Here is a 13,116-nt window from a genome sequence, read left to right as displayed (position 1 = left end):
CAGAATCAAATAGCTCCAATGCTTAATTCTGCGAAACTTAAAAAAGGTACTGTTACACAATTCTAAAACTATTTTGCAAAGTTGAAAGGGAGGGAATTCTTCCAAACTCATTCAAAACCAGCATCACCCTTATACCAAAAACCAGACAAGGACAAAACAACCAAAAGAGAAAATTACAAACCAATATCCCCAATAAATACAGATGCAAAAGTTCAACAAAATTCTAGCAAATTGAAACCAACAGCACATTAAAAAGATTATATACTATGATCAAGTGGGATTTATTCCAGGGATGCAAGGTTGGTTCAACATATGCAAATCAATAAATGTGATTCATTACATCAATAAAAGGAAGGATAAAAACTATATGATCATGCTAATAGATACAGAAAAAGCATTTGACAAAACTCAACATCTATTCATGGTGAAAACTTTTAACAAATCAGATATAGAAGGAACATATCTCAATACAATTAAGGCCATATATGACAAACCTCTGAATAAGGAAAATTTTTTTCCTTTAAGATCTGGAACAAGACAAGGATGTCCACTCTTACAATTCTTATTTAATACAGTAATAGAAATTCTAGTAACAGCAATTAGGCAAGAGAAGAAATACAAGAGAAGAAAAAAATGAAAAGCAATAAATCAAACTACCCTTGCAGGATTTCAAATATAGAAATATCTAAAGACTCCAGCGAAAAACTGTTAGAAATGACAAGTTCATTCACTATAGTTGCAGGATTGAAGATTAACATATAAAAACAAAATAGTGTTTCTACATACCAATAATGAGCTAGCTTAAGAAGAAACCAAGAAAGTAATTTAATTTACAATAGCTACCCCAAAACAAAAAACTTGTAAACAACCCCAGGAATAAACTGAATTAAGGAAATGAAAGAACCCCCTCAACAGACACACACACATACACACACAAAACAACAACAACAACAAACCTATCAAGCACCAATAAAAGAAATGGAAGAGGGAACATACAAAAACTGGAAAGAGGGCTGGGTTGTGGCTCAATGGTAGAGTGCTTGCGTCGAATGCGTGGAGCACTGGGTTAGATCCTCAGCACCACATGAATAAATAAAAGTAAGGTGTCCATCTACAACTAAAATTTTTTTAAAACTGGAAAGACACCACACATATGTGGAATGAAAGAATTAATATTATTAAAATATACATACCACCCAAAGCAATCTACAGACTCAATGCTATCCCTACCAAAACACCAATGATATTTTTCAAAGAAATAAAAACAAAACTCCTAAAATTAATATGGAGCCACAGAAGACCCCAAATCACCAAAGCAACCCTGAGCAAAAAGAACAAAGCTGGAGTCATCAACAAATATTTGATTTCAAAGCAGACTACAGGCCAGATATGATGAATGATTAATATCCCAGAAAATTGAGAGGTTGGAAAAGGAGAATGGCAATTTCTAGGTTCTCACAATTTAGTGAGACCCTATCTCAAAAAAATAAAAAGGATTGAGGATGTAGCTCTGCGGTACAGAGCCACTGGGTTCAATCCCCAGTACTGCAAAAGCAAATAAACCAAAAAAATAAAAAAACCTTACAGACCTATAGTAACCAAAACAGTATAATACAAGCATAAAAAACCAGCACAGAGACAAATGAACAGAGAAACCAGAAACAATGACAAATTTATAGTCAACTGAATTTTTACAAAGACAAGAAGAACACCCACTGGAAAAGGGCAATCTCTTTAATAACTGATGCTGGAAAAACTCAATATCCACATGAAGAAGAAAGAACTAGAGACCTATCACTCACCATGTATACAAAAATCAACACAACCAAGAAAAGACTTAACCTGAACTATTTAAAATACCAGGAGAAAAACATAGGCGAATCAATTTAGGGTGTAAGTCTAGACAAAAAATTGGGGATATGGCCCCATAAGAACAGGCAATAACAGCAAAAATAGACAAAGAGGATTATACTAAACAAAAAAGCTTCTATGTATCCAATAAAAAAAACCAGACTTGATTGATGATCTATAAAATGAGAATAAAATATTGGTAAACTATTTATTCAATAAAAGATTAATACATATAATATATAAGGGACTCAAACCACTCAACATCAAGAAAAAACAATTATAATGGGCAAATTATTTGAACAGGCATTTCTCAAAGGAAGATATAAAATTAACAAGTATATGGAAAAAATTCTTAACTTCATTAATCATCAGGGAAATACAATTCAAAACTACAATGAGATATCATTTTCACCCCAGTTACACTGACTATTCTAAAAAAAAATCAAATATAGGCAAGGATGTAGTTTAAGGAATTCTCATATACTACTGATGGGAATGCTAATTAGCAATAGCCATTATGGAAACAGTATAGCTTCCTCAAGAAACCAGAAATAGACTACCACATCATCCAACAATTCTATGATTGGATTTAGAGACAAAGAAAATGAAATCACCATAATGAAAAGGTATCTGCACTCCTGTGTCTAATGAAGCATTATTTGCAATATCCAAGATATGGAAACAAGTTAGGGATTCATCAACAGATTAATGGATAATTAACACACAAAAAAAAATATTATTATTTAGCCATATGAAAAATGAAATCCTCAATGAATGAGAAGAGAGAGCCTACGGTATGGGAGCAAATTTTTACCACACACACACATCAGATAGAGCACTAATCTCTAGGATATATAAAGAACTCAAAAGACTTAATACAAACAACAACAACAACAACAAAAAACCACTCACTAAATGGGCTAACTGAACAGACACTTCTCAGAAGATATACAAATCATCAATAAATATATGAAAAAGTGTTCAACATCTTTAGTAATTAGAGAAATGTAAATGAAAACTACTCTAAGACTTCAACTCATCCCAGTCAGAATGGCAGTTATCAAGAATACAAGCAGTAATAAGTGTTGGAGAGGATGTGGGGAAAAAGGTATACTCACACATTGCTGGTGGGACTGCAAATTGGTGCAACACTTTGAAAAGCAGTGTGGAGATTCCTCAGAAAACTTGGAATGGAACCAACATTTGACCCAGCTACCCCACTCCTAGGTCTATACCCAAAGGATTTAAAATCAGCATACTACAGTGACATAGCCACACCAATGTTTACAGCAGTTGAATTCACAATAGCTAAACTGTGGAACCAACCTATATGCACATCAACAGATGAATGGATGAAGAAACTGTGGTATATATAAACAAAGGAATATTACTCAGCATTAAAAGAGAATAAAATTATGGCATTTGCAGGTAAATGAATGGAGTGGGAGAATATTATGCTAAGCAAAGTAAACCAATCCCAAAAAACTAAAGGCCGAATGTTTTCTCTGATAAGTGGATGCTGATCTATGATGGGGGTGGGGGGGAGGGAATGGGAAGAATGGAGGAACTTTGGATTGGGCAAATGGGAAGGTAAGGGAGGAGTTATGGGAGTAGGAAAGATGGGGGAATGAGATGGTCATCAATACCCTAGGCACATGTATGATTGCATGAATGGTGCGTCTCTACACCATGTACAACCAGAGAATTGAAATGTTGTGCTCCATTAGTGTACGATGAATTGAAATGCATTCTGCTGTCATGTACAACTAAGTAAAACAAATAATAATAATAATAATAATAATAGAAATCCTGTCACTTTGTAGCAACATGGATAACTAGAGAAAATTATGTTCAGTAAAGTCAGGCCCAGAAATATGTGTAGAAACTAAAACCGATGCTCCTCAGGAGCAAAATGTAGAGTTATCAGAGGCTGAGAAGTACGTGGGGGAAAGATGGAGAGAGAATGGTTAATGGGTAGAGGGGTACAGCTGGATAGGAGGAATAACTTCTATGGCACAGTAGGTAACTATGGTTAATAGCAAGTATGTAAATATTTTAAAATTTTGAATGTACCCAACATAAAAAAAAAAGATTACATCTGAGGTAATGAATATATGCTAGTTACTTTGATCTGATCATTACACATTGTATACAAGTAGTGAAATATCCCTATCACCCATAAAAATCATAAGCCAGGTGTGGTGGCACACACCCATAATCCCAACGGCTTTGGTTGCTGAGGACGAAGGATCGCAAGTTCAAAGCCAGCCTCAGCAACAGTGAGGGCTAAGCAACTCAGTAAGACACTGTGACTAAATAAAATACAAAATGTGGCTCAGTGGTTGAGTGCCCCCGAGTTCAATCCCCAGTATGCCCCCCCAAACTAACTAAATAAATAAATAAATAAAGCAAGCAAGCACATTTTTAGCAAATATGTGGATATGTATTTTTTCAAGAATATTGGTTTTATTTAGAATATTGAAATACAAAAATTTACATACCTACAACCATTGTGAAAATGTTAGAACCACTAAAATGTGAAAATACTAAGGCACTGTTCCTTGAAATAATGTATTTAATATTCAGAAGTTCGTAAAGAAATATTTTTAATAAAATTGATTCAATCTTCTTATATTTTGCCCTGAAAGACAACCTTAAACAAGTAGTAAGATACCCTAATGAAAATTGTATGATATACCCAGGTTCAGGAATATCACTAGGTAAAAGGGTTTATATACCTGGTTAGCTTTTCAACATATTTTGTTTCATCACAGCAATACATCAACCACAACAAGGCATAAAGTCATTCTGTTACATAATTTGACACAAAAGGTAGGACTATTACCAATGGGATAATGGAAAAAAAAACCTTTAAAGTTCTATAAAACTATTGAGAAGTTAGAGTTTGAGCTATGTAATACATTCTGAAACATTCCCTCACTTTTGTGTATTTGTTTGTTTAGTATATATGAAAAAAGTTCATCCTGGAATATAAATGTAATCAGCCATAGTATGAAGGAGTTCTGTATTTTTGATGGCACTGAGTCTTTGCTCTTTGGCATAATATGTGACAAAATAACTTGGCAGCAGGAGACGATATCTACATTCATTGCAAAACAGAAACTTGAGATTTCTACAGTGAATATCTAAGTAATATCATCTACTCTGGCTTATGTATCGACCTTATACTTGAAATATTTTTCCATAAATGTCAGTAACAGTGGACATGTGCCAAACATATATAGTGATAAAAGCAAATAAAAACAACAAGAAAATCAAAGCATACTTATAACTTTTTACTTTTGCTTGTGATGACCTTCTGTGCTCTGGAACTCCTGTGTTACATAAAATTGGAACTGGAAAGAGAAAAAAAACTTTTGATTGGCACAACACAAAACAATACAGGAAGTAAAAATTACCAGAGTCATTAGTTTTACAAAGATTTTACAAAGAAAATATATTACAGGATATTTAGCTACAGCGTTTTGAAAAAGAAAACAAAAAACAACCACCAAACCATAATTTCTTGAGGATAAATTCTAAGCTCTATGAATTCAGTTCTGATTTTGCAAACTGCATGGTTTTCAAGTGCAGTAGGGTGACAGTTTTTACAATGTAAATGTAAGCGGTCTTTAATTTGAAAGGCAAATTAATTTTAGTAATATCTGAGATACAAGGATACAGCAAAATATTATTTAGCTTTATAATTTTTAAAAAGTATGTTGGAAAGCAGTACTATTATAATATCAGTCTATCTTTTGAAATCCAATGCTTGAATCAAATATCACTATTATACTATCACATTCATTATTTCAACAAAAAATTGCAAGAAACACAGGCATTGAGAAAATTTAAGTCTTGTTCTGGGTCTATCATAGGAAGACATGACTTTGCTAGGGCACAGATGGCTGGAGTAAACTGAGGCAAAGACCACAAAGGAGCATTCTGAACAGAACAAATCATGAATTTCACTATATTCAAATAGGTAAACCGATAAGGACATTTTAAGTGGAAGAAATAAAATGAAGGACACAAAGTACAGAAGGAGATCAAAAAGGGGGGAAAAAAAACTTATTTTCTAAAACTTTGGTAACTTTGATTTTAACACATACCAAAACCTACAAGCTTGAGATTATCATCCAATTGCTACTCATGGCCGCCCCCTTGTACTGTGGCCCTCTCTACCTTCCTCTGCATCTTTACGTCCATCATTGGTTTCACATGTTCTGACATCAAAGCACAGGAGTTCGAATCGATAGCCTGGGTCCCTTATTAAAATAAAAATTCTCACAAAATCAATAATCAAAAGGATTGGTTAAAAGAAAAGTGAGCCTAAGAATTAGGGTTTTTTCCCCCAACAAAGTACAGAATTTCAATTTAGACACAAAACTCAAAATAACTCATGGTAGGTCAACAGTCATTACCTGTATACTAAGGGCACAGCTGGGCTGTGAAATAGCTAATTTTTTCCCAGCTAACTGACCCTTTTCTACTATGATGTATATTTTTATCTTGTTCATTCAGTTGCCAAATATTTACAAAGCCCCTAGTATGTGCCAGGTACTGTTCTAGCTTTGGGAAAAGAGAAGTAAATGAGAAGGATAAGGTCTGTGCTTGGGCTCTTAAGGAGCAGCAGTTTGCGTTTCAGGAGGCAGGCAGAGAGTAAGTAAATAGGAACTAGAATTAGGAAGATCAAGTAGAACCAGGAGGATTGTGGGTGTGGCCCAGTATTAGAATGCTTACCTAGCACTGCATAAGGCCCTGGAGGTTTGATCCCCAGTATGGAATTTCGGGGGTGGGCGGGGGACAGGGAGCAGAGCCAGGAGACAGTAGAGGAGGGAAGGGCTACAGATGCAGAGTGGTGGGGGCTCTTACTTCTTACGGTCCTTGTCCTTCTTTATGTTACTACCCGATGCCATATAGGATTGGTTCAAGAATATGTCACAGCTAGATTTCCTTTTAGAAAAAAGGATCCTTTCTTCTTCCAAAGCTCTTCTCCTTTCTTCAAGTTTTAGTCTTTCTTCTTGGTGAATTCTTTTAAGGTGCTCAAATTTGGCATGCAGCTGTGAAATAAAAATGTAATTTCCATTACTGACACAGTGTGGCAGCACATGCACAGCAATGCTCTCTGGCTTAGCAACTAGATAACCCCAACTTCTACTTACGGTCATCATTTTCCTAATGCTAAGTTCATGCTTCAAGTAAAAGTTTACATATGGAATTGCCTTGATAATTTTAATAATGATTTCCCATGCAAAAAAAATGCTTGAACCATATGAAATACAAACCATAGCCTCATTAACAAAACTGACCTTTTTCTGGGTTTTTTATTTTATTGCTTTACAAGAGTCTCTTCAAAGCCTCTTTAATAAAGTTTCTCAAGACCATGCTCAAAAAAAATAAGGGCCATGAAAGAGCAGAAGGAAATTATCATAAAGAAAATAGCCTCTTACTTTCCTAATAAAGCTAATGTGAAGTTATACTGGCAAACCCTACTAGAAAGCAAATGTTAGCTGTCAGTTTGTCAAGAACCTTACAAATATACTGCATATTTACAGTCATTCAGTAACTCCTTGAAATATAAACAAAGAAATCCTGGATTCGAAAAAGCTTGAAAAATATTTTAGTAGAATTTACACTATAATGGGAAAAAAACAGATTACATATCCAACAGAGACAGTAAAAAATAAATAAATTTAGGCTAAATACATTCAATGCAGCTGTGGGAGACCTGAATTTGCCACTCTAAAATATGAAGGCCTACTTAGCTGAAGACAATTAAGAAACAGATGTACAAGAGATCTCTGTTCTCCTTATAATGCCTAAAAGCAGGGCAGAGATTTACAAAGAGTACCCTGCATCTCCCTCACAAGGAGAACAAAGGTTTTACCAGCAGCCTAGAGAAAGCCTCAGAAGACCTTTTATTCACAAGCCTTACTAACTAGCCTTTATCTGCCTTTTCTTTTCTCTTGTTAATTCTTTTAAAATTCACTGTTCTTTGTTGAAGATTCTATAGTATCTTAAATTCAAAAGCACCTCTCTGAGAATTACTCATTGACTGGATATCTCTCATGTATATGTGAAGTATAGATGTTAGTAAGCTCCAATTTTTCTCGTGTTAATCTGAAAACAAGAAGTCTGTTCCAACTAAGAATCTAAGGGGGTTCTTCTTTCCCTATTCATAAAAAAGCAGAAATGTAGAAAGAAAAATAAAGACCATTAGCCAGTAAACTTTTATTTCCTTGGGGCTGAAAATCACTTTGATAAATCATATGAAGGGAACATTGTCAACTTAAAAGCAGGCCTGTGTTTAACTTTATTCTGCTCCCCAATTTAAGGAATTCCTTATGTGAACAACAGAAGGCATATTTCTCGAATCGCATAAAACTCTGAGAAACAAATAGCATTTTTATTAAAAAGGAAGCTTTTAAAAAATTGAGGGGCGGTACTTAACATTTTTAAAGTATGATGTCTGGCAGAATAAGCACTCAAGAAATACTAGTCATAAACGAAACAAACAAGGAATCGCAGCTCTCTCCACCCTTCTATTACAGCCATCAAAGAAACCTTTAGCACTCCATGTTATAATTAATTGTATGAGCAACTTCTTCCTGAGGATTGCTTAGGAGCTCTGCTTTTTTCATCTTTCTACTCCTAGCACCCAGCAAAACATAATGGAAGAACTAGTAATGAAAGGACATACAGATAAAATGTATGGGAAGTGCTGCAAGTAAGCTTAATGGAGTACACAAGGAATGAAGGTGTGAAATGGGGGTCAACTTCATGCTTTGGGTATGAACCCAGCTGCTTGGCCTCTGGTAGCTTATTTTAAAACTAACATGTACTGCCCCCAACCCTTCCTCCTCTCCTTCTTCACTCCCCCAAAACCTCAAGGATTCAAATTAATGTTTTTTCCCATTTCAGGCCATCCACTTCAGTTCACTGATCAAAAGAAGAAAGGTATCTGTGCCAAGTCTGAGCAGTCGGCTATCTAAAGGCCACTGCTATGATTTGGATAACAGCTGTCCCCAAAAGCTCCAGTGTTAATGCAGGAATATTTGCAGGTCAAGTGAATGGACTGTGAGAGCTATAACATAAGCAGTCCATCCTAGTTTGAATGCATTGACTGAATGGTAACCAGGCTGGCAGGGCATGGCTGGATTAGGTGGGTCACTGGGTGTGTACCCCACAAGGGTGGTTTTTACCTGAGGCTCCTTCCTTGCTTCCTACTCTGCTTCCTAACCCCTCCATGAGCTAAGCAGCTTTCCTCTGCTGGGCCCTTCCACCATGATGTGTGCTTCAACTTGGGTCCAGAATGAGGAGTGAGCCAGCTATGGACTGAGACTTCTGAAATTGTGAGCCCCAAATAAATCTTTCCCCCTTTTTACATTGTTCTTTTTGGGTATTTGGCCACAACAACGCAAAGCTGACTAAAATAGCCACCATCTGAATAGGAATCATATCTTCTGATAGGCACATCCTGAGCTTGGTCCCCTGAGCCTGGTCCCCAAATTTCCCTGTAAAACTCCTTTGTTTCCCCCTTGTAATGGGAACAATAGTTCTTGAGATACTAGTCTACTACTCTTCTCATTTTCAAGCAAATCAATAAATGTCTTTTCCATTTTTTTCAAAACCTTGTCTTCATTATTTGGATCAGCACTGGGTATAAGGACAAAGATTTTTGTAACACGTAAAGCTAGTTTAATTGTAGTTTACCTTAACAATAACAATCTGGGGACTTGAGCAGACTCCACATGAATCAACTATGTGCATGCCTACCAACATCAAAGTGCAGAATTTAAAATCTAAAAGATAAACTTGGTTTTTGTCCTATAGTCTGATTAGATACTGAGATTAATATTGTCAGTTCTGTGTAGCACTTGAGCATTCATGCAAATTAATAAAAAGCAACTTCCTGATAAGCCCTTTTCTGCATCCTGAAGTTCTTTTCTGCATCCTGAACTTCCTCAAGCTGAGATTGAAAACTGAAAAATACCCCCTGGCCCTTTCTGTACCAAGGAAAACAGAAAGTTTTCAACTGACACATTCACTGTCTCACATAGCCAAGTTAAATTTACACATGTTTCTATAAATTATAACCATCATCTTAGGACCTGGGAAAAAACAATCTATCTGCTTTTCCCCAGTTTGATCAAACTGCATAAAATTCATTTTATCTTTTTATATCATTTGCTTATTTCTGATACAGGCAGGCAGATGAATCCAACCAGTCAGGATCCAGGTAGGTACCTGGTTTGGGCGATAGTTGGACTTGGTATTTGGAAAAGATGGTATATAATCATAGTTGGGTTTCAAGATGGAGAAATAGAAGAGGTCACTTTCCTGGCTGCTTCATGATGTGAAACCAAGAAAGCAAATAGGCAGCTTCTCAGCAGGTGGGTGGGAAAAATAAGTGACTTTTCTGGAAATTAATACTTGTCATTCAAAGCATATGGAGAACTCAGGAAGCTGAATATTATAAAATACAGAAGAAATCCCAAGCACCACCGTCATGGCAAGCTAAAACACCCCCACCACTACCAAGCTTGAGCAAAGTGGATGGATAAAGGAATTAAAGAACCCACATTTTTAGGAGGCCTGTGGTTAAGACAATGATGAACTAACCTGAAAGGCATGCTGCACAAGATCACTGTGCAGGAAAGAAGGTGCATCTCCCCCAGCTGTCCATGGATGACAGAGGAAGGAGCCATTTTGCAGCCAAGCTGCTAGCCCCCAACAGCTGGGTGAGCAGAACCTGGTGAACCCAAGCTGGGCCCAAAATATAGGCCTGGCAAACACACACTGCATGACATAGAGTGTGCCTAAGTGACTAGGAGAAAATCAAACACAGAAAGGGGTTTATACAGGGGAATAGAGGTCATGGATACCCACCTGGCCAAAAGCCCTCCCCCTCCAATCTAGCTGCTTGCAATACCAGCAGGGAGAGGAGACCAGCCAGAAATTCGAAAGGGTCAGGCACCTACCTGAATGAACATGAAACGCGGGGGTCCAGGGGTAATGGAGGGGACAAAGGATTGGCTCTTCTACTGCACATCTGGTCTAGGGGAGACTCCTGGAGTATAGTCTCCTAGTGTGGACAGGCAACTACTGGGCCCTGGAGGTGTGCCAATTTAAAATCACTTGCTATTCAACAAAGAACCTAGAACCTATCTAGGCCTAAACTTCACATCCAGAAGCTCCACCTATAGGATCTACTTTCATACACTAACAACCACACTCTGAGGGTGGGGCAGACGTCACACTTTATCCCACTACACCTAACACTGAGGAGAAGGGAAGCTGAGAATTTTCTGAACTCCAAAGGAAACAATTCTTTAACTTTTCATGGGGAAATTTTTCTTGTTTTTTTTCATTAATTGTGATGTTAATGCATACATAGTTGTCAATTTTTTCTAACTTCAAGCATTTTTTGAAGGCAGTTATTTTTTATGACTAAGTACTGAGGACTGGGATATTTGATTAGTACATTTCAGTTTTGTTTCGTATTCTTTTATTTTTTTAATTTTTTGTTTTACAATTTCTTCTCTCACTTATCTGTTTCCTTTGATTCTTTCTCTCCTCTGCTAACAAACTCTATTTTTCTTTCACTCTTCCTTTAGTTTTTAACTTATATTTCTCTCCTCTCCCTCATAATCATCACATCTTAGATCTCTTCTGTGCTCTCCCTATTCAGCATTTGAAATTGTAAACCTTTTTACTATTATAACTGATTAGATCATTTCTGTTTATTGTAACAATTAGCATTGTAGATGTCACAGAAAGGTTGTTGTTATTTATTTACCTATCCCTAAATTTTGAGTTACTGGAAATCTTCAGGGACACTATAAGCCAAAAAGTAGAAACTCTACCCATACTGTTACATGGGTAGACACACAAACAATATGAAAAAGCAAGGAAACAAACTGCCCCAACAAACCAGAATACTTCAATAACAGAATCCATCAACACCACAGTGGAAGAAATGTCAGTTTAGAAAGTTCATGGTATAGGATGAGGTAAAGAGTAAAATTAGAAAATACAATAAGTAAAAGATCAATAAAGAGATTCTGTAAAAAAGCAAGCAGAAATCCTCAAAATAAATGAATCAATAAAACAAATTAAAAATTCAATGGAAAGCATTACCAGCAGACTAGACCACTTGGAAGATAGAGTTTTAACCAACAACAACAACAACAAAAAAAAAATAGGATCTTGAAAATAAAGTGGACCATGGAGAAAAGATGATAAGAGACAATGCACAGAACTTCCAAGAAATATGGTCCACCATGAAGGACCAAATATAAGATTTATTGGGATAGATGAAGACTCAGAGATACAAACCAAAGTAATGTACAATCTTTTCAATGAAGTAATATTAGAGAAAAACCAATCATTGAAAGAAAATGGATGCTAACCATGAATACTATACCAGCAAAATTAAGCCTTGATCATGAAATAAAAACCTTCCATGATAAACAAAAGTTAAAAGAATTCACAACTAGAAAGCCTGCACTACAAAATATACTCAAAATACTTTATGAAAAATAAAACTGAAACCAGGAAAGGGAAGAACTACACTAGAATAATAGTCAAAGGAGAAATTAATTCAAATTAAATATTAGAAATAAATCAAAATGACAGGGATTAAAAATCATTTGTTAATAATAACATTGAATGTAAATGGCCTAAACCCATCAATCAAAAGACAGGAACTAGTAGATTGAATTAAAAACCAAGACCCAACAATGCTGTCTCCAAGAGAATTACCTCATAGGCAAAAATATCCACAGACTAAAGGTAAAAGGATGGGGAAAAAACATATTATTCATAAGGATCTCGTAAACAAGCAGAGGTTTCTATCCTCATATCAGACAAAGTGGACTTCAAGCCAAAGTTAATTAGAAGGGACAAAGAAGGCCATTTCATACTGCTTAAGGGAATTATACATCAACAAGATATATCAATCATAAGTATGCCTCAAACAATGCAGCATCTTTGTATATCAAGCAAAGGCTTCTCAATTTCAATAACCAAATAGAACACAATACACCTCTCTTTAACACACCTCTTTCATGACTAGACAGATCTTCCAAAAACTAAATAAAGAAGTTACAGAACTAAAAAATACAAAAGGATTAACAGACATACATACAATATTTCATCGATCAATGACTGAATCCACTTTCCTCTCAGCAGCAACCAGATCCTGTTCTAGAACAGACCATTCTTAGGCCACAAAACAAATCTTAGAAAATACAAAAATAA

The 13,116-nt window shown here is 35.8% G+C and overlaps 1 protein-coding gene across 4 annotated transcripts in view; it reads right to left on the bottom strand.

Moving 5' to 3' along the window:
• Positions 1-4,272: 4,272 nt before the first annotated feature.
• The window catches only part of Septin10 (septin 10), a 64,997-nt gene continuing 56,153 nt past the window's right edge, over positions 4,273-13,116 (bottom strand). For 3 of the 4 annotated variants that reach the window (XM_015499658.2, XM_048810236.1, XM_048810235.1), the window contains 2 exons: positions 6,727-6,914; positions 4,273-5,207 (listed from right to left, as the gene is read on the bottom strand). In XM_015499658.2, the coding sequence (XP_015355144.1) occupies positions 5,192-5,207; positions 6,727-6,914 (204 nt within the window). In that variant the 3' untranslated portion in view covers positions 4,273-5,191. Of the gene's footprint in view, positions 5,208-5,986; positions 6,120-6,726; positions 6,915-13,116 lie in introns of those variants that run through there. The other variant, XM_048810237.1, reaches the window with a different exon arrangement.

Source organism: Marmota marmota, unplaced genomic scaffold (genome assembly GCF_001458135.2).
Source record: "Marmota marmota marmota unplaced genomic scaffold, marMar, whole genome shotgun sequence".
In the NCBI taxonomy this organism is placed as follows: domain Eukaryota; kingdom Metazoa; phylum Chordata; class Mammalia; order Rodentia; family Sciuridae; genus Marmota; species Marmota marmota.
Note: the sequence above shows the minus strand (reverse complement) of the source record. Positions and strands in the feature narration are given on the sequence as shown.